This window comes from Vicugna pacos, chromosome 30, assembly GCF_048564905.1.
Source record: "Vicugna pacos chromosome 30, VicPac4, whole genome shotgun sequence".
In the NCBI taxonomy this organism is placed as follows: domain Eukaryota; kingdom Metazoa; phylum Chordata; class Mammalia; order Artiodactyla; family Camelidae; genus Vicugna; species Vicugna pacos.
In genome coordinates this window covers 508,772-530,015 of record NC_133016.1, presented here as the reverse complement: position 1 = coordinate 530,015, position 21,244 = coordinate 508,772, and the positions used below count along the sequence as shown (strand labels likewise).

General features: G+C 60.7%; 1 protein-coding gene across 6 annotated transcripts in view; it reads left to right on the top strand.

Moving 5' to 3' along the window:
• Positions 1-2,828: 2,828 nt before the first annotated feature.
• NFATC1 (nuclear factor of activated T cells 1) overlaps positions 2,829-21,244 on the top strand; it is a 90,256-nt gene continuing 71,840 nt past the window's right edge. For 2 of the 6 annotated variants that reach the window (XM_072952402.1, XM_072952403.1), the window contains exons 1-2: positions 2,830-3,407; positions 16,858-17,956. In XM_072952402.1, the coding sequence (XP_072808503.1) occupies positions 3,281-3,407; positions 16,858-17,956 (1,226 nt within the window). In that variant the 5' untranslated portion in view covers positions 2,830-3,280. Of the gene's footprint in view, positions 3,408-7,694; positions 8,155-16,857; positions 17,957-21,244 lie in introns of those variants that run through there. The other 4 variants (XM_072952400.1, XM_072952406.1, XM_072952405.1 and 1 more) reach the window with 4 other exon arrangements.

Genomic DNA, 21,244 nt, shown 5'->3' with positions numbered 1-21,244 from the left:
GTCCCCAGGCCTACCCCAGCACCTCTGTTCAGCCTGTGTGCTTCCTGCCCGCCGGTCACGAGGCGCCGCAGGAAGGACGCACACCTGTGCTTCAGTGGAGTCCGATGTGCAAAGTGCTTGTCAGTGGGAAAGTGTAAGTCGGCCTCCGCGTGGCTTGGCTGTGGGTCCGGCAAGAACACAGCATTTACATTCACCCCGCAGATGTCTGAGGCATTTCCATGAGCAAGAAATGGCACCTGGGGCGCGGCTGAGTAACAGGAAGAAAGGGTGGGCTGGGGAGCCGCACCTGCTGAGGACAGCCTGTGGCCCGAGTCTGCAGAAGGCGCCACAGGAGATGACTGGAAGCCCCAGGCCAGGCGGGCCAAGCCGGTCGCCCGCAGAGCGCCTAGGCCCGGGGACAGAGCGCCCGCCTCAGGGCAGCTCCAGCCGGGGCGAGCTTCCCAGGTCCTGCTGACCCGGCCCGGCCCGCCCACGGCTCAGAGGACCGCGTCGCCATAGCAGTTGTGCTTAAACACGAGAACACAGCCACACGACTGCCGAGTCTGGAGAAAATAATTGGGCAGGGCGGATGGATTCAAGTGTGCTCCAGGGGAAAGGACCCGGCATCCAAAGGGACTTTGAAAATGGTAAGCTGCTTTGGGTGTATTTGCCCCAATAATCCACAGAAACAACAGTAATCTAAAAATAGTCTTGTTTTCTGTCCTAAGCTCCTTTTAACTTCGTTAGTCATCACCAATTCTTAAAATAAAATCCGTGTAACGTCTCTCCTAGTAGCAGCTATAAACACACCTCGAAAGGAGGCCGGAGGACCCAGAGAGAAGGAAGAGGAGCGCGGGGGGCTGCGGCCGCGGGGATGGAGGCCGCTGGCCCCGCGGTGGCCACAGGACCGGCCCGAGGCGGACCCGGGGGCGCGCTGGCCGCGGAGCTGCGCCGCCGCCTCCGGAACTCCCTGCGCCCTGGCGCGCGGCCACCGTGGTCCCGGCAACGGCATTAAACAGAGGGAAACAGACGGGGATTCCGTCACCCGGGCGGGGGAATAAGGCGCGCATTGAGAGCAGACAGGAAAAGAGCTTTTCTGGATGGAGTGAAAATTATTTATTGGAGGAGGAGGAGGAAGAGGAGGAGGAGATGGAGGAGTAGCGGCGGCCAACAGCCCCCAGCTCGGCCCCTCCACAGCCAACGGGCGCCCCCGGCCGAGGGGGTCCCGCGGGCTCTGGGTCGGGGGGCGGCCCCGCGCGTGCGAAAGCGCGAGAGGGGGGACGGGAGGGTGTGGGGGTCAGTCTTTATTTTAATACAACTTTCCAGACCTCCCTTAGCAACCCCCCTACGACTCGGCCGCCTCGTCTTGGCCGGTCCTGAGGTGGGAGGGGGGCGGGCAGTGGGGCGGGAACTCTCCACGCAAAATCCTGGCACCCGGGTCTGCGGACGCCAGGATCCCAGCAGAAAGATCTTTTCAAAGGGAGGGGCGAGGGAGGGGCGTGGGCGGCGCAGCCCTGGCGCCCCCTGGCGGCCTCCAGCGCTGGGTGCGCCCCCACCCCCGCAGTCGGGCATCCTCGCGGGGTCCCCCGCCCCCAGCCACAGTATCCACTCTGGGTTCCCACTCCTTGCGCCTTGGGCACGAGGCGCGTGCCAGGCCCCGCTCTTGGTGTGGGAGCAGATCTATAGGTAGTGGCACCTGAAAAGTGTCCTGACACCCACAAGACACCCGCAGGGGAGACCTGTGCCTGAAACAACAGATTTCAGCCTTGTTGAGTCGAGGCCGCTGGGAGGAACCGATAAACGGCGGAGGTGACGTGGGCATCGCTCCCTCTGGGCCCCTTCCTATTATTTAATATCGCACCCCGAGGAGCCAGCGAAACCCACTGTTGGGTCAAATGTCTCACCCCCACCCCTTTCCCCGGGTCCCGAGCACCCACCCGCGCGTCCTGCGGGCCTCCTGGTCCCCGCGGCAGACAAGTCTTTTGCTTTGGGTTTATTTTAAACCACATAGGGTGTCGTGCAATAGATTTATGATTTTATACACCATACATTTTAGCCGCCCTAACACTCCAGTCCCTTCCATCCAAGGCCAACACAAAAATATGGTCCTGTTTTGGCCACTGAACTGCGCCAAGGAAAAGCAGGAGAGTTTGAAAGCGAAAAGTGTAAAGTGAAACAGCCCGGCGTTGGAGCGGCTTCCCCGAGCACCAGCTTTCAGCTCTCAGACCAGCCCCCACCCCTCATTGGTTAGAAACCCGAAAATCGCGCACCCCCAAAGGCCCCTGACCCCCTGGGGCGGGCCACTGGCCGGCGGCTGAAAGCCCGGGGTGGGGGTCGCGGTTCTCCACGCCCCCCCCACCTCCCCACACACGCTAAGCCAGCCATGCAACAGGCAATCTGGGTCGTTCAGATATTTACAGAATAAAAATGACAATAACTCCACGTCCCGGGACTGCCATGCAATCTGTTAGTAATTTAGCGGGATGGGAATTTCCTTTCTCCGGCCTGCCAGTGGAAGCGCTTTTCCAAATTTCCACAGCGGGGGAAGCCTGCGATTTTACATAATGACTTCAGCATGCAGGGCCCTCTCGGCACCCTCGTCGTCTCCCGGCCCTCCCCCTCGGCTCCCTCATTAAAGCAGAGCGTGATTCTCTCAGGACACCGCGTGGACCCAGGCATCCGGGCTGGTCCGGAGGCCGGGTGCGCCCAGTCGGCCCCGCGTGCGCCCCTGCTCGCCCAGTGAGCCCCAGCCCGCCCCCCTTGCGCCCTGCGGGCCGGGCGAGCGGCGCCCCGCGCAGGGAGGGGCGGGAGCTCGGCGACTGGTCCCCCGGGCTCAGCGCCGGCTCGGGCGGGCGGGGGCGTGATGTCACGGCAGGGAGGGGGCGCGGGAGCGGCCGGGCCGGCTGGGAGGCGGGGGAGGTATTTTCCAGCTTTAAAAAGGCAGGAGGCAGAGCGCGGCCCTGCGTCAGAGCGAGACTTAGAGACTCCGAACTCGCCGGCACAGTCACCGCGCCGGGGCGGGCGGCCGGGCGCGGGGACCCGGGCGCGGGCGCACACCTCCGAGCCCCCGCCACCCGCCACCCTGCTCGGGTCCCAGGGCCGCAGCCCGGCCCCGCCACGCGCGCACACGCCCCTCGTAACATTTCCCCGGGGTGCGCGGCGCTGAGCCCGGACCGACACGCGTCCGCAGGGGGCGAGGGCGCCTTCCTCCCGAGACGCGACCCCGGGCGGCGGCGCGGGGCGCCCGCGCCTCCCGCTCCTCCTCCTGCTCCTCCTGCTCCCCTCCGCCGCTGCCGCGTGGATGCCAAGTACCAGTTTTCCAGTCCCTTCCAAGTTTCCACTCGGCCCTCCGGCTGCAGTCTGCGGGAGCGGAGAAACTTTGGGGCCCTCGCTGCCCGCCGGCGGCACCATGAAGTCCGCAGAGGAAGGTAAGCTGGCGCGGCCGCAGCCCCTCACTGCGGCCCCCAGGCCCCCAGCCCCGCGCCCCCAGCCCCGCGCCCTCCGCGCCTGTCCGGTCTGCTCCTGGCCGGGTCCCGTCCCGGGGAGGGGCGAGCAGGCCGGGCCAGGGTCTGCGCGCAGGGAGGGGCGCGGGCGGCCCGGCGCGCGGCGGGCGCGCTGCACAGATTGGGAAGCGGTGTCCCCCTGGTGTTTCCCCAGAGCAGCCCTGATTTCGAGCGCGCCTTCTTGCCAATAGGTGTCTCCTCTTCTCTAGCGCTGAGTGCGCGCTCTTGGCCTTCGCTGGTGCAGCCTCGCGGCGGTAGAAACTCAGTTCAAATGCAGGCGGCTTGAGGACGGGGCGAGATTAGGGCCGTCAGAACTAGGAAGGAAAGACACTTTGGGAAGAAGTGAGGTTTCTTTGGGAAAGGAGTATGGCCCAGTTACTTCCCCAGTGGGGCAAGGTCACCCTGTGTCTTCGAAGACTGGCCATACAGCGAAGTGTGGGGGTTCTGCGCCCCTCCACGGGCTTAGTCGGTGGGGGGTTCTCTCCGAGAGCTGGGTCCCCGAACTGCCTCCAGCCAGAGCCGCTCCGGGCCGCGCCATCAGGCTGGGGGCCCGACCCGCAGGATTAAAAGCCATTGAAGGTACTGTTGCGCACAGCCCCTAATTCAAGCCATGTTGCAGACTTATAGGATTCATAATCTTACACAATCATAAGACTTGAGAGTTCCAACTGTAGAAAATGTTTCAGGACATTTGGAAAAGGGACCGCCAAGTTTCAAGCTACTTGCTTAGAGTCAGGAAGATAGCTTAAGAGTCTGCCCCGAAACCTGGTGATGGCAAGGCGCTGGCCACCCTCGCGTGCAGCCTCAGGTCCACAGGTTCCCTCTCCCTCCCTTAAAAGAAGCACTCCTGGGACCCAAGCAGCCCACAGCTCCTACTGGTTGGTGTTCCTGCAGGTGTCTGAAAATAGCCTGGGAAAGGGTGACCAGCATCCTAGTTAGGGATGACGATGGCAAATACGTGGTGGAAACTGGGAGACACCTTTCCAAGTGCCTTATCAGTGCTGAAGTATTTTATTTAAATTATTTTAAGAAAACTGCCAAGCCTGCCAATGCGTAGTGAGTGCTTTTGGTTTATAAGGGCAGACACCCTGCTGGGGAGTGCCAGAAACTCAATGCTGTTGCCTCCTGCATGGTTCTAATAAATGCAATGGCTACACTGCCATTTGCAAAGACAGCCAGCTTGGGGTAACGTCCCCATGTTCAGCAGACATGAGCTCAAGCCCACACACTCAATACAGGAAGGCCGATGTGGTCAGGGTCCTGCTGTCTTAGGTTATTTCTACGTGTTGTGCATCACGGAAGGTTATCTTATGTTCCTTACATTTCACCCCAATTTAGAACATGGTTAAATGTAAACTTTGGGTAAAGTTTACAGGATGAGCTCTTACTATGAAAATATTTTTTAAAAAAATTGTTGAGGTTTTGATTTGAAATCTTTGGACACGTATTTCAAAGTTTTCTCCACATATTCCTCTTATCATTGCTTTGAAAAATGTGGGTCTTTCAAAGGTTAAATTTCTTGAACAGTCGGTGGTCTGTCTGCAATAATCTTTTCTCTTACAAGAGGAGCAGGCATCTCTGGGGGTGCTGTTTACTGTTCATGTTTCCTACTTAAGGAAACACGTAAGGTGCCTCTGCTAAGACACAGCCCCCCGGTCCCAGGGATGTGCTTTGACTGAACACATATGTGTATTTTATAAGGACTGCAGAATTAGGCTTACCAGAATGTATGATCTAATCCTTCCCATCGACAGGCGCTGGACAGAGAGGCAGAGCCCTCCCTGCAGGTCCACGCCTGCCTGGCTGAGGGCTGGGGGACTGTATCTGGCCCTTCCCCGCAGGCCCGGCCAGGCCCTCGGTGCCCAGCGACACACTCGGCGATTCCCAGCACTGCCCTCCAGTTTAATGAGCATCTGGTTAGAGCTCATTAGGCGCTGTTGCTTCTGAAGGCCCCGCGCTTGTTTTTCCGCGTGGGGAAGGCAGAGAAATGCAGGCCTTGTAGGTACACCCACCCACCCGCTCAGAGGTTGCTCCACACAGAATGCCCGGGGCTCTCCAGAACAGAACAAAGCCCGCCCTGTTCTCCCGCCACTTAACTCCGTGGCGTTGTTTCCTAACCCAGATTAGTGAGGGCCTGCTGCTCTGTCACACCCAGTGCTGGAGCTCTGTGCCCCGTGCACACCCTCCGCCTCTGAGAGGAAGCGCCAAGCTAAACATTTCCATCAAGACAGGAGTGTCTGCTGAATTGGCAAATAACTCCAAACCATTTACGAGATGAAAGGCACTAGGGGGGTGCTGGTAAGAGGAGCAGTTAAAAAACAGCCACCCTATCTGGTTACCTTGGTTGGGGATCTAAATCTGATGGTGGGGGGGGGGTCAACTCAGCCTCAGGATAAAGCTGTCCTGAGTCGTGAGCCTGAGGGGCTCAGGTGCCCCCGACGGGTAAACCCACATTTTCCTGGACAGAACAGTTCAGCAAAAAGTTTAACTGATGGTAAGGGCTGTTTTTGTGAGTAAGTTTTTGGTGAGAGTGAGAAGGTGGCTGAAGTTAAAAGAGAGAGAGAGAGAAAATGAAATGGTGCGGCTTCTGAACGGAAAACAGAACTTCCATTTGCCTGAAGGTCAGCAAGAAACGCAAACTGCAACAAAACAGCCCTCCAACATACATCTCAAAGTTAGAGCTATTATTAGAAACTAAATCAGGCCAAAGTGAACTATAGTTTATCACTGGAGAAAAGCAGGCATTTGAAAAGGGTCATGAGAGGGAAGTTTTTTGGGGGGGGTGGTCATGTGATTCGCAGGTTATCTGCTTCCGGAAAAAGCTATACCCCGGGGACCAGCGGGCCCGCAGGGCAGAGAGGAGGACACGGTTTAATTCTGCAGAGTTGCAAAAATGGACACTTGTGTCACCCTCCTCCTTTCTGATTCCATTCCCCCTCCGCATGTGATCCCTAGCTTCTCAGTCCTCTGCCATCATTCTCGTGCTGTTCCAGACGCTGGTTTCGCAGGTGCCAAGCCCCCGGGGCAAGTCAGAATAAAGCAGAAGGGGAGAGAAGTCCCTCAGACGGGCCTAGCTTTGTGTACTGGCTCTGCGCGGACCCGCTGCTCTGCGCCCTGGCCTTGGGTGGAACCCGGCGCTCTTCCTGCCCTTGGTCAGTCTCTGGGCGCTTTGGAGGCGCTCACGGATGGTGGGCAGGCTGCTTGTGCGCGCAAAGGCGTCAGTACGTATTTCAGGAAGCTGAGGGACCCACGTGAACGGCTTTACAAAAAAGAAGGGTTGCCAGTTAGGGGCCAGCCTGCAAGTGAAAGGCCGCGCGTAAGCGTGGACAGCCGTGAGCAGCAGCGCCGCTCCACTGTGCAAAGGAGAGCGCGGCCCCAGTGCCTCCAAACCTCCCACCTCCCTGACTCCTTCGGGTGGCGTCTTCAGCTTCGAGGGCTGGAAAACCGTGTTCCCTGTGTGCGTTGCTCGGGTTAGGGGAGAAGCGTGCTCCTTCGAAAGCGAGCCCTGCTATCCAGGGGCTTCCACTCGGGGCCCAGGCTGCGGGGCTCCGGCAGGACGTGCGCGTCGTACACTCGCAGCAGCAGAGCCCGGCTGCTCCTCCCCCTGGAAGCGGCCCAGCAGCTGGAGGCCCCTCGGGGCGAGTTCAGCAGGCCGGCGGACGGCGTCCGCAGCTCTTTGAGACGCGGTCATTGAGCTTCGCGTCCCTCCGTCTTCGGGAGGCGCGAGCCAGGCCCGCTAGCCGGTCGGGGCGGCGCGCTCCACGCAGAGATCCGAGCCGCGCGAGCCGGCTGCCGGGCTGGCGGGCGGGGGTCCACGGCCCGCTCTCGTCCCCGCCCCCTGCCCCTCCCCGCCCGGCTGCGGCCGCACTGGCCCTCAGGCCCGGGGGCGGACGGAGGAGGCTGGACCCCGAGTCTCCCCACCTCCCGGGCGCACGTGTACGCCCCTCCCCCCGCGCGGACCCAGGGGACCTTCGGGGGTGTCGCTTGCGCGGGGGCGCGGACCCCTAGAGCTGCCCGGGGACCCCGGCGCGGGTGCGGGCGCCGGGAGCTGGGACACCAGTGAGAGGCGTGCGCTCCAGCTCGCTCGGAGAGTTTATTTAAAACTCGGAAGCCGGCGGCCGGCGAGCCGCTTGTTTATGTAAACCCGGAAACAGCGGGGGGAGGGGCGCGGCGGGGGAGGGCCGGCGGGAGGGGCGCGGGCAGGAGTCACGTTACCCGAGGACGCGCGGCCGAGCGCAGGGCGCAGCCGAGCCCGGGTCGCCGCGACCACAGGTGCTCGCGGCCGGGGACCCGACCCCGGACCCCGACCGGACCCCACCCCGGACCCTGTCCTGGACCTCGACCCCGATCCCAAACCGGGATCCCGACCCCGACCCCGACCCGCAACCTGACCCCAACCCGGGACCCCGACCCTGGGCCTGACCCCAGACTCCAGACTCTGGACCCCGCCCAACCCCCGCCCAGACCCCGACCCGGTCCCCGACCAGGACCCCTGACCTAGAACTCGGACACCGACCCTGGACCCCCGACCTCGTACCCGAACCCCGACCCTGACCCCCTGACCCCCGACCCTGACCCAACATGACGGGGCTGGAGGAGGACCAGGAATTCGACTTTGATTTCCTCTTCGAGTTTAACCAGAGCGACGAGGGCGCCGCCGCGGCCACCGCAGGTGGGTCCGTGCGGGGCCCGGGCACGGGGGCCGGGGGCGCGGAGTCGGGCGGGCCGGATCCGGGTCCGGAGAGCCCGCCTCAGGGGCGCGCAGTGGCGCCCGCCCCTCTGCCCAAGGCGCCCCCCAGTCGCCTGTCCCCCCTCGGCTTCGCTCAGGGAGGGGCACCGAGGGGCCGGCGGAAAACAAATCAAGTTGAGGGGCAAGTGTAGAGAGGCCCCTTTCGGGGCGGTAGGGTCCCCTAGTGTGCTAGACTCGGGGCCTCACTCCAGTTGGGTCCCGAGCATGATCGGAGCGGGGAGCCTCCTGTTTGGGGCGGGGTGGCGCTCTCGCCAAGGGACGGAGTGTCCCCGATCCTGGACTTGAACGCAAGTGAGGCGGGGCCGAGACCCTCAGGTCTGCCCCCTTGCGCTCCCTGTGAGGTCAGCCGCCCTCTCCCTGTAAGTTAACAGCGGAACTAGCCTCGGACCACCAAGTGCGGGCCTTTTCTTTCTTTCGTTTTCTCTTCCCTGTCAAAAATAAGGCTTCCACTTACACAGCAGGTAAAAGAGCCCTCCAGCCCCCCAGGGCGCCCCCAGGGTGCTGGCTGTTAGGTAAGCCTAGGCCCTTGAGTATCAGACCCGCATTACAGGAAGACGGTCTGTGCGGGGGGCCGCCCTGAGTGGAAGTCACTACAGCCCCTCCTTGCAGCTGGGCTCTCCCCCACCTGTCTCTTCTGTCCTCTGTCGCCCTCCTTTCTGTGTCTGTCTTCAATATATTCCCTCTGTCCCTGCCCACGTGGCGGTGTGGTGGAGAAGCTGAGCCCAGCACACTTGGCACGGGCAGGCGCTGGTTTCTGCAATGACTGTATAATATTTTCCGTATCATTCACCGTCCCTCTTTTAAAAGTGCAACGTCCTGCTCATTTAAAAAAAAATAAATGTTCCAACCAGGCCGAGGCTGCCTGATCTTTCTTATCTGCCCTTTCTGAACGTCTTCTCTTTTCCTCCTCCTTGGCTCAGGGTCTTCAGGCCTCTGGAGTCAGTGGGAGCCAAGGCCCCTGAGGCTGGAGAGAGAGGTGGCTGCTTGAAAGAGACTTGGGGCCGGAAGTGGAGAAACGGCCTGGAGGCGCCATGCCCCTGCTTGGGCGGCGGGGCGGCGGGGCTGCCCGTGGCAGGTCCTGGATGTTCCTGGGCTGCTTCTCTTCTGGTGTCCACCCCCCACCCCTTTCAGTCACTCAGTAAATACATTTAAGGAGAGGTGCTCTGTGGAGGTGGGGGCCACACTCCTGACCTCTTCATGGAGTGAAAGCCGCCCAGACAGAGACTTCCACTGCGAGTTCTGTGTCCCCAGGGCTGTGCTGCGCTGGGAGGCCAGCCTGGTGCGTGCAGGGGTCCTGTGGTCATGGAGCTTTCTGAGTTGTGGAGGCCTCGTGGCCTCCCTGTGCCTCTTTGTGTGTTTGCTCCTGCGGACAGACAGGTGCCTTTTAAGCATCTCTGCCAACTGTGTGCCCCTCCCATCTCAACCCCCCTGTTAAAGCCTCCTGTGGGAAGGCCCCGGGGCGCCAGCACCTGGGGCCCAGCATTCTCCAGCTTTGGGGGCGGGGAGGCCTTAGGCAGCTGGAGAGTGTTCTGGGCAGAGATGGAAAGGGCTCCTTCCTCTTGTCATAGTGTTAGAAAGAAGTTGATAGAAAACATGCCTTTTTATATATTTCTGTGAGAAACACATAACTTTTTTCTTTTTTATTAAGACTTTTCAGAGCAGTTTTAGGTTCACAGCAGAACTGAGAGGAAGGGACAGGTTTTCCCAGGTGCCCTCTGCCCCGATGGGGGCACAGACTCCCTCCCTATTAGCACCCCCACCAGAGGTTGCGTTTGTACTGTTGTTGGACCTACACTGACACGTCATCACCACCCAGAGTCCTTAGGCTCACAGGGTTCACTCTGGGTGCTGAATGCTCTGTGGGTTTGGATGAATACATAGTGACTCGTATCCAGGATAATTGTCACCAGAGGAGTGTCACTGCCCTGAAAACCCTCTGTGCTCCACCTGGTCCTCCCTCCCGCGAAACCTTGGCACCACTGATCTGTTCACTGTGTCTGTATTTTTGTCTTTTCCAAAATGGCCTATAGTTGGAATCACACAGTTTGCAGCCTTTTCAGATTGGCTTCTTTCATTTAGTAACATGCGTTTAAGGTTCCTCCATGTCTTTTCCTGACTTGATCATTTTTCAGTGCTGAATAATATTCCATTCCTTGGATGGACCAGAGTTTATTTACCCATTCAGTTCCCAAAGGACATCTTGGTTGCCTCCAAGTTTTGGTAATTGCGTGAATAAAGTACTTTCTTCTTCTCATTAATTATTACAGAACATTGTGCTTGTTAGTTATTGGGTTACTGATCACATTGTATATTAGATTATTAGAATGAATTCTCCAGCTCTGGATAGGTGACAGAAATGGCTTCACATTATTTCTGGAACCAGCCTGGATAGGAACAAATGAATGAATGACTAAATCTGAGATAGATTGTGAAGTGAGGTAACATAGAGCGTTACAGGTTGAACTAAAAATGGGCACTTTGTCAAAAGGACATGGCCAGCCTTGAGCACAGGGCCCCTGGTCTCTGTCGCGATTCTTCCTGAGCCCAGGGGGGGTGTCCTCTAAACTGTCACCCTGTCACTCACACCCCTTCATGCGCTGAGGCGTGTGGCACCCAGCGGTTCAAGGGGGCAACTGGGTCCTGGAGTTCCTTTTTGCTAGAGTGCTCAGCAGGTGCAAATAGACAGTCGGGAACCGTTTGTTGGGAGAAAGACAAGAGAACTTTTTAAATGATCTTCCCAGGGCTGGGCGGGGGTGTTTGCGCTCTGGAGGCCTCGGCGTCTTCCTGTCTCCGCGCCCCAGTCCTCTGGGGAGCGGCTGGGCAGAGGGCTTGCCTGTCTGGAGAGCGGGCAGAAGGCCTCCTGTTTCTCTCTGGGTCTCAGGAAATAGTGGCTCTGCTGACAGCCACGGCGGGCGTGGCCCCGCTTCCCGCCCCAGGCTCCTGTTTTCTAAGTTATTTTGGCCACGCTCTGCCCGACTGTCGCCGTGGCAACCCAGGAGGAAGCTGGCCGGCCCCTGGAGGCTCCCAGCACCGGGCCACCTCACGGCCTCCGCGAAGGCGGGTGGTTAGCTGCCTTCACTGCTCGAGAGTGGCGTTTCCCGGCTCACACGTGAAACGGACGTCTTCTGAGAAAGTGAAGGTGTGGAGGCGTTTCTGTTCTCCATTGCGTTCTCAGCGGTGGAGCTGTTGATGCCAGCCCGTCCAGCCCAGGAGGGCACGCGGGCATGGCCTGCGATGCACCTGCTCTGGGGCGGAGAGGCCCGGGGACACCGGACACCGGAGTGGAGGCGCCCTGTCTTTAATATGAGCAGCCCCGCCACCCTCAACTTACCCCAAAGCCCCAGAGAGGTTTCCACCAGCGGTGGCTCTTTGTAGAGGAATTCTCTGTGTGTCTGTCAGGGGAAGACCACAGCTAGTAACGGACAGCTTGGATGCTTTTAATTCCTTAAAAATGGTGTGAGAAGGGGAAGATCTTAGCCGATGAGATTCGGCCATCGGGGGCCTGTGGGAGGAAGGAGGTGTGTGAGGGCAGGCCTGCTTGTTGGCCGCCCGGACGAGCCATTCTGTTTGCCTTTGTAAACCTTCTCCCTGGCAGGCGACTGGGTGACCGGTGCCCTCAAAGCTGTGTCTGTCTGTCACCCACGGGCCTGCCCCACCCCAGCCGCCCTCAGGCAGTGCCTCCCGCCTGCTCAGTAAACAGCTCCCAGCAGAAAACGCCTGGCATGGAGCGTCTTTGGTGTTGTTTTGTTTTGTTTTGTTTTGTTTTGTTTTGTTTCCACTACCTGTGAAATTATAATCCTGCCGTTTCAGGCGCCGCCCCACAGCGAGGAGGTCTGGCCGGGCCTGGGAGGATGGGCTGGGAGGACGGGCTGGCGTCACAATTGCCCCAGGTCTATTTCTAGCTCCATGTCCTGCACTTCAACCCCAGCAAATGCTACCAGGGATGTTCCTTAAAATGAAACACACGAGTTGCCGTGGCAGCCACCTCTCCACATCTGTGGAAGGCGGCAGGGAGCGGGCAGGGACGTGGTGGCTCCCGCTGGAAAGCGGGTGTTGGACGGGGCGCCCGCCTGTGCAGAGAGTGCAGCAGCCACGGCACTGGCCTGGCTGCGCTGCGGCGGGGCCCTGATGTCGGTGGGGAGTTGTCTGAGGTGCAGTGGGCCTTAGGAGGGACACGGGTATACGTCTGTGGTTGCTCAGAAATAATACGATTGCCTGGTTCTGAAGACTGTTTCTCAGAGTTCTGTCGGGTCTGCTGAGGACTGAGTTTGCAGTGGGCGCTGGGCCAGCCTGGGAGCTGAATTCGCCGGCTGCCGGGCACCCCGCTCCCCACGCCAGTGTCCAGCTCTGCACCCCGAGCACCCTGCTCCGCGTACCTGTGGGAGGGGACGGGTGTTCGGACTGGAGGTGGCAGGAGGCAGTTCGTGTCTCGAGACACGAGCCACACTTCCCGAATTTCCATTCTATTAAGCCGTTTTGAATGCGCTCCCCCCAGCATTTGCTCAGCCTCCCGCTCTCTGTGCCGCCCGCCCTGGGAGTTAATGAGCCTCCTTGGCAGACAGCCAGGCTCCGAGGCAGCGGCAGAAGGTGGCGGTGATGGGAGCCGCGCTCTTCAGTGGCTCCTGACATGACATGAACCAGCCTGAACGTCTCAGGATTGTTAAGAAAGTTACTGGAAATATTTTCATTCCATGTAAATGTCATCCCTTTGAATAGCTAAATAATTCAGATTTGAATACGGTTTAGGTGGGTAATAAAGCCAAACAGAGTGGAAGCTGGGGGGCAGGCGGGAGAGAGGCCCCCAGGCGGGAGGGCAGGACCCGGGCTGCGGGGGCTTGGTCCCGGGCAAGCTGGGACCACTACCTGTGTGGGTCTTTGTTCTCAGAGGGAGGGCGTTGTCATCAGGCTGGCTGAGTGTCCGTAATGAAGTTCAGGCCTTCGAGGCTTTCGCTTTGGAATTTATTTAATTAAGGAAAACTCACGCTTAGGTGGGTCTTTTTTGTGTGTTAATAAAGGCTTTATTTTTTTTTTCTTTCCTTTGTTGGATCATGATTATCGGCAGTCTTTGGTTTACATAAAGTCCCCTCTTAGGGTGTTCTGGGAGTCAGCTGCCTGGCCCCCCCCACCGCAGTCTCCCCCCCTGGGCTGGGGGAGGGGCAGGCCTGCTCCTAGACCCCTTGCTCGACTCGGAACTCGAATGTCCAGCCAGCGCCACGGAACGTGGCTGAGCCCCGTGGGCAGGCGGTGGGGAGGCCCCAGGACTCGCTCTACCATTTGCTGGGATTTTCTTTGTTTTAATTCTCAGAATTACCTTCCTGCCAAAAAACAGTAGATCATAGATTTGCACGAAATTCTTCAGCTGGAGCAGGAGTTGTGGGGATCCGCCCACTAGACCCCTTGCAGGTCCGCACGGCCGCGGGGTGCTGGGGGCAGAGGCTGGGGGGCCTGTCCCAGCGCCACGTCTGGGTTTGTGGGGCACAGTTTGTACGCTTCTGTCAGCCTGTGCCAGGGCTGCCCTTCCAGAGTCGAGGGCTTGTCTCTAAAGTGAAATTCTTTCCTCACTGAACGCTGGATGGTCACATGGAGAAAAGGGTACCCAGCACGTGGCCACGTACCCAAGGGGGCAGGTCTGCGATCTCTTCCTGGGCATCCCTGATGCTGCCACCTCAGGACAGAGTGTCAGGAAGATAGCGGGGCTCATGGGATGTAGCAGTTGTCCCGGGAGCGCCTGTGAGAAGGGGTCCTTCGTCCACCCAGTTCCTTTCGGTGGCCGGGAGGTGCGTGTCCAGGCTGGGAAGGCTGCCGGTCCCTGTGGTGACCAGGGGTGCAGGTGGCCTCTGCACTGGCAGAGTGGTGTCCATGTGCTGGCTGCAGACTGGCAGCCGGGATGGGACAGGTGCAGACCCCATACTCACCGAGGTGGAGCCAGAGACCCCAGAAAGGGGTAGAAACTGCCTAAAGAAAGACGGTCTCCAGACGATCTGGCACATGCGGGGCCGGGAGACCGTCGCCTGCAGTCACGTCGAGGCACGGTGCCAGGAGGAGGGGACACCTCTTTAATTTGGAACACGTCTGACATAGTAAAGCTGTTTGTCTACATGTCATGACTGCAATTCGTGCCCTGAACGGACACAGATCAGTTTGTTAACACGTTGCCTGTTGATCGCGCTCACCGTCACAGTCGTGGTGCAGCAGTGGGGCACGCCGCCCACTCTCGCTCCTGCTGGACTGGTGACACCTGCCTTCCTACCCGAAGCCACACAGGGACTGTTTTCACCTGCACGGCCTGGGGACGCTGGTTCTGTTTTCTGTTTTTTTAACTAGCTGTTCTGGTTAGAACGGTCTGGACAGGGCCGGGCTGGTTGCGAGGAGAGGCCCTCTGGATGTGAGAGCCGGGACACGTGCTGTAAGGTGCCTGTGATGTGCTGCCGCCTGTGGCCAGAGGAGATGTCTGTCTGCAGAGCCGTCCGTGGACCCCTTCGGGAAGAGCAGTGCTTAGTCCCACAGTAACTGAGGGCACCACTGCAGCCCTGTGGGGCCGACCTTCCTGAGGCCCCGAGGCCCCTGTAGGGCTGACACCTCACAGGCCCCGGCCCGCCTGCTGCCCGGGTCCCTCTGGACAGCGCAGGCAGCCTCCTCTGTGGCCAGGCCTGGGTGTTTGTGGACAAGGGCCTCTGCACCCGCCCAGCACCCCACGCCCAGGCGGGCGGGGGCCTGGAGGCAGGGTGTCCGCACCTGTCCCAGGAGGTCACCGCAGGGGGGCGTCTCTCCCAGGGCCGCAGCCCAGCCTACAGCCCCAGGCCCCCTCTCCTGGGGACCCTTGACCGTGTCCTCTGGGAAGTCCTGTTCCAAGGTTATTCACTTCTCATTTGATTTTCACAAAGATTGCAATTTCGTTTTTAACCCTCGATTGTGGTGTTTTTGGTGAAAGTCAGTAAGCCTCTGAGGGTGTTGGTGTGACTGGGGGGCGCAGCGGACAGAGGGGGCTGTGCCCGGCGTTGGGGTCTGGCCTGTGGAAGAGGAGACTGTCCTCTCCCCTGGGGTGGGGGTGGGGGTGGGGCAGTGCAAGGGCGCAGATGGGGCTGGGGAGCGAGGCTTGGGGGCAGCAGTTTTGTGGGCAGGTGTGTCCTTGGACCCCCGGAGCCCCCCTGTCCCAGCTCCCTCCTCCTGCCTGGGGCCTCTGATTCCCTCAGCTGCAGTTTGTTTTCTTGGCTCAGCTCAGTCTCTCCCCAGGGCTGTTTAGAATCCGGCACCGATTTTGAGCATCTGGAAGTCTGGAGCTTTCTCTCCAAAAGGCAGCGCGCCTGACACCCCGGGGTGAAGGCAGGGCCTGGCTCTCCCTCCAGGATGTGCCCAGGGGAGTGGCGAGCAGTGCTTTCCTGGGAAGGGGGTTTAGCGTGTCAAAGGCAGAACTTCTTGGTAGCAAGGACTATAAAAGACTGGATTGCCAGAGAAGGTAGTTGAACCCCTGCTTCTGGAAGGAAGCGGTGGTGGAAATGGGCTCCCCTCACTGGGGCTGCTGGACCCACTTCTGTTAGTGAATACGGTGGGCGGAGCCTGCATTTGAGGCCCCTGATTTTCTGGGGTTTTCCCAGCCAGCACAGCAGGGGGGCAGCCCTGCCCTCGACCACAGTATCTCCCAGCGGCAGACTTAACCCAGGAGCGGGCTGTACGGTTTCCAGGGGGCGCTTCCATTATTCAGAGGCCTGGGGAGACTCACCTCTTGGTGCACGAAGATGAGGGGCCGAGATGTTACAAAAAGTCAGTTCAAATCGGAGGCCCAGAGTGTGGCTTTCCTGTTCAAAACTACTAATTACACTAGTAGTGATTTTTGGAAGTGTTTGGAGGTTGTAATTAATGCGTAATGACTTTAAACGTGACTGCACGTCGATGTTGCCAGCTGGGTTTTTTTAAGAAGAACTCTTAGGCCGTGAGTTACCATCGGCGTTTCTGTGAGAGACCCCGGTTTCTGTGTTTTCATCCAAAGGTGCTTTCTTTGTAGCTGGTGACTGGGGCACCTGCATGTGACTAGTCTGTTAAAATGCCTTTAGATGTGCGCGTCCCAGCGTCTAAAAGCCAGCCACCCGGCCAGCCCTCCGCCAGTCCACCCACCAAACCCTCCTCCGGCCCCCACCCTGTCTGCTCACTGAACAAACGGGGCACAGACTCCGTGTTGAGGTCCCGCGAGCCACACTAGGCTCACCCAGCAAAGGTCTCTGCCGGCCCAGAGCTTGGTTTCTGCGGGCGAAAGACGTGGTGGACGAGGAGACAGGCGTTCAGGAGGGAAAATCCAGTGAGGGGGGATGTAAGTGTTGGGTGGGGACTGGGATTTTGAGAGGGTGGCTGGGGGGCAGGTTTTGAGTAAAGAGCAGAAGAAAGTAAGGGGCCGACCAGTGGTGTGGCCTTGGGCGGGGGGACGCGGGGGCAGAGGGAAGCCCTGGTGTGGAGAGTGGGGAGGGCCCGGGGAGGGGCTCGAGCTGCCTCCCGTTGGGGCAGCAGGAGCTGAGCGACCCCGCAGGGCCCCTGCCCACGGGTAGCGGGGTGGGGCAGGTCCCCGATCCTGGGTTCCTAAGCCTGTGGTTTGTGTCTGGGGACCAGCTGCTCATCCCTCCCTTTTCCTTCCAGAGCATTACAGCTATGTCTCCTCCAACATCGCGCCTGGCCTGCCCCTCACTGTGGCCCACCCCTCGCTGCCAGCCCCATGCCACGACCTGCAGACCTCGGCCCCGGGCGTCTCAGCCGCTGCGTCCGCGAGTCACCCCGCGGGGTACGGTGGAGCTGTGGACGGCGGGCCCTCAGGCTACTTTCTCACTTCGGGCAACGTCAGGCCCAACGGGGCGCCGGCTCTGGAGAGCCCCCGCATTGAGATCACCTCGTACCTGGGGCTGCACCACAGCGGCAGCCAGTTTTTCCATGACGTGGAGGTGGAGGACGTCCTGCCCAGCTCCAAGCGGCCCCCGTCCACGGCCACCCTGAACCTGCCCAGCCTGGAGGCCTACCGGGACCCCTCGTGCCTGAGCCCGGCCAGCAGCCTGTCCTCCCGCAGCTGCAACTCCGAGGCCTCGTCCTACGAGTCCAGCTTCTCCTACCCGTACGCGTCCCCGCAGACGTCCCCCTGGCAGTCCCCCTGCGTGTCCCCCAAGACCACAGACCCCGAGGAGGGCTTTCCCCGCGGCCTGGGGGCCTGCAGCCTGCTCGGGTCCCCACGGCACTCGCCCTCCACCTCGCCCCGCACCAGCATCACTGAGGAGAGCTGGCTGGGCACCCGCACGTCCAGGCCCCCGTCCCCCTGCAACAAGAGGAAGCACGGCCTCAACGGCCGGCAGCTGTCCTGCTCCCCCCACCACTCGCCCACGCCGTCGCCGCACAGCTCGCCGCGGGTCAGCGTCACTGACGACACGTGGCTGGGCAACACCACGCAGTACACGAGCTCAGCCATCGTGGCCGCCATCAACGCCCTGAGCACCGACGGCAGCCTGGACCTGGGCGACGGCGTCCCAGTCAAGGCCCGCAAGACCGCCCTGGACCACTCTCCTTCGGTGGCGCTCAAGGTGGAGCCGGCCGGCGAGGACCTGGGCACCACGCCACCCACGTCCGACTTCCCGCCTGAGGAGTTCTCGTCCTTCCAGCACATCCGCAAGGGCGCCTTCTGCGACCAGTACCTGTCGGTGCCGCAGCACCCGTACCCGTGGGCCCGGCCACGCTCGCCCACCTCCTACGCCAGGTGAGCCGGGCCGCGCCGCAGAGCCGGCTGTCAGGGCCTGGAGGCCGGCAGGGCCGGTTCCTCCTTGGGGGGTGCTCTCTGCTTCTGCCCGGGGTTTGCTGTCCGCCTTGGCGCCCGTGGCTTCCTCCTGCCGTGTCTGGTGTCTGAGTCTGACCTCCTTTCTGGAGGCACCCAGGCGTGTCGGGGCGGGCCCCCCTGAAGACCTCTCCTTCACCGATTCTCTGCTTTCTGAAGGCCGTCTCCATGTGAGGCCCTGTTCGGAGGTGCTGGGATCAGGGCTTCGGGGACAGGAGTCTGCCCATAACGGGTTTTCAGACACGTGCGAGGTTTCTGTTTTCGGTGGAGCCTGGCGCGTGTCTGTGGTTCTGCCCCCCCCACCCCTCTCCGCCTAATTGCCGTCCTCGTCCTCGTCGGCACAGATGGGGCCTCGGCTCAGCGACTCCCCAGAGCCGCCAGCCCTGCCGCGTTTGGAACAACACGGCCTCCCCCCCCCACCCCCCGGAGACGCCCGCCGCCTGGCTGTGAGCTCGGCACCTCCGAACCCTCATCTGGGGCTGTTGGGTTTTCTTCTAACGGCGTCGTGGCTGCTGGTGCTCCGCTGGGTCCACTTACTCAGCCTGGGGTTTTTATTTTTAACTAAACAGCTTTCCCAACAGGTGGCCGCTAATGCCCCCTGCAGAGCGCTTTCTGCTGCAGGGCTTCTGTCGGGCATAGCCTGCACGCCGCCCTCCGAGGCCTCTGTCGCGGGCCGGGCCGCCCCCGGGAGGAGGCGTGTGCCGTGCACCTGTGCTTCTGCCTGTGGTTTTGGGTATTTGAGGCTTAGCGCTCTGTTTTCCTGCTCCTCTTTGTTAGGGGGCATTCTGGGGGCGAGGCGGGGAGCAGGCCCTGCTGGTGTCCGGCGGTCGTGCCGGGAGCGAGGAGAGCGCGTCAGTAAGCCACTGACCACAGAGCTCGCTCCCTCCCTCCCAGACCCTCTGTCCCCACGGCTAACCTGCACACGGTGGACTCAGAGCCACAGGTGGCCGATTTAATTCTCGGCCCCAAATGAGCTTAGCTAAGCCGTTCTAGAGATTTGTGGCAAAGAAAGAGCATGAGAACTGACGGTTAATCAGCTGCTGAACACTCGCTTTCTGCCGCGTGTGTAGGCGTCAAGGGGCAGGGAGAAAGCAGGACTTACCGCTGACTCCTCCCTGGCTGGCATCAGGGTGCGTCCTCATTTCTGTTGCTTAAGAAGCTGGTGTATTCAAAGTTACTCTCAAAACAAACCTATCTATGAACCTGGATTTCATTCATCAATGTGGGAATTAAAAAACCCACTTAGAGGCATTTAAAACGTGTGGGAGCTGTTTCTGCAAGCTGTACTTCTTCACAATTTTTATTTAAATAAAAAAGAATATTTGAAAGGTGACCTCAAGCACAGACTCACACGCAGTTCGTAACCTTCTGCATTTTCGTGACCACGAAGGTCCCCGTGGCTGATGAGGAGACTTGGGTGAACCTACGTCAGAGAGAGTGAGGTAGTGACTGCAGCCGCGGCGACGACTCTGGCCTGCGGGTTTGGGACGAGGGGGCGGAAGTTCAGGTGGACCCTGGCGTCTGCAGGGGCTGCCACGACAAACATGCGGACGCTCAGTCCCCACGCGTCTCGCGGAGCCACACTGCCTTTCTGTGTGGTTACAGGGGTGCCAGCCCGTGGCCACGCCTTAATTTGGTGGCTCCTGTGAAGACCCTGAATCCAAGCACGGTCGCCTTCTGAGGTCCCGGCTGGGGGCTCCGACCGGGGACCTTTGGCGGGGCCAGCTCAGCTTGTGACACCTGGTGCTGGGGTGGGTGGGACCCTGGTGCCTCCTTCTTCCAGGCCCCTGGCTGCCGGGAGCCTGCGGGAACGCGGGTGTTTCTGGCGAGGTGTCCTCTGCGCACCAGGCATCTTTACCCCGGGGTCTGGGCGATGGCCTTGGGGCCGAGACTCTGCCTCTTCCTGCCTTGGCTGCGAGCCCTGAGTGAGGGGTGCTGCCCGCAGCACTCCCGTGAGTTCAGGCAAACAGACCCCGTGGACGCACCACCCTTCCCCCTGGGGGTTGAAGTCAGCTTTTCCCACTGTTTTGGTTCCACGCCAGAACACGTCTCCTGGTCCCCAGCGGCGGTACGTTTCCATGTGACCCCGTCCAGGTGCTCGGGGGGAGAGCGGGGTCGGCTGCTTGACCCATTGGGGCCGGTGACCGACTTCTTCCCACGGCGGCTGCTGCGCGTGCCCGAGACGGGGGGCCAGCCCAGGGGACGCCAGCGGGCGCTCGGGCCACACAGCTGAGGTGCGAGTGTGGGACGGCCTCTGGCATCTGGGGTGGAGAATTCATCGGGGCGAGTCCAGTCCCCTTGCCTGGGTGCGGCCCCGCCGCGCACGCTGCTAGCTCTGTCCTGAGGGGGAGGAACTTTCTCGTGAGACTTGTGCGGTGCTGGCCCCTCCCCAGGGGTCTCGGTGTTGTGGGACCGTTTCCCCTTGGGGGCCTTTCTGCCTGGATAGCGTGTGTGGCACGCCCCTCGGTGCAGAGCGGTCCGACAGACCCCCAGGCGTCACAGAACGATGCTGAGTTCTTGCCACAGAAGCTGTGCTTGTGAAAGCAGCAGCGGTGTTGCACAGGAGTGAATCGTTTCAGAGTTTAGACTTATTTTGGGGCTTAAGAACGGTGTTCCTGCCCTTGGAGCTCAGGAGACGCTAGAGCCCCCAGATGAGGGTTTTGGGTTCTGCGTCGGAGTCCGGCCACAGCCTCTTCAGAACGGAGAGGGTCCTCTTCCCACTGTGCTCCAGGCTGCGGGTGAGAATGACTAATTCTGCCGGCGACAGTCACAGGCAGCGCCCACGGTCCCCTCGTCCGCACGGTGGGGGTGGCCGGAGGTGCTGAGAGTGGAGGGGCCCTGCCAGCAAGGCCGGGGACAGGAGAACCCTCGCCGGCGGGGTTGTTTCCGGGTGGTGGTTCTCAGATGGTGGCTTTTGGAGGACTTCACGCCGACCCAGAGGAGCTAAAGCTTAAGCGTCTGTGGAGCTGAACGCACTAGAGCGCCTGTCGGGGCGCTCGCGGTCCGTCCCGTGAACTGGCTCGCGGGCAGTGTCAGCTTTCGAGGTTTCAGCATCGTTGGCGATCTGGGTCCAGCGTAATCTCTGAATCGTCTCTAAAGAGGCGAAGTCCATGAGGGTGTGGACTGAGAGGGAGCTGGGTTTGGAAGGCAGAGCGTCTCCAGAAGAGGCTTGTGACCCAACAGCGCGCGGCCGGACTAACTGCCCGCCGTGGC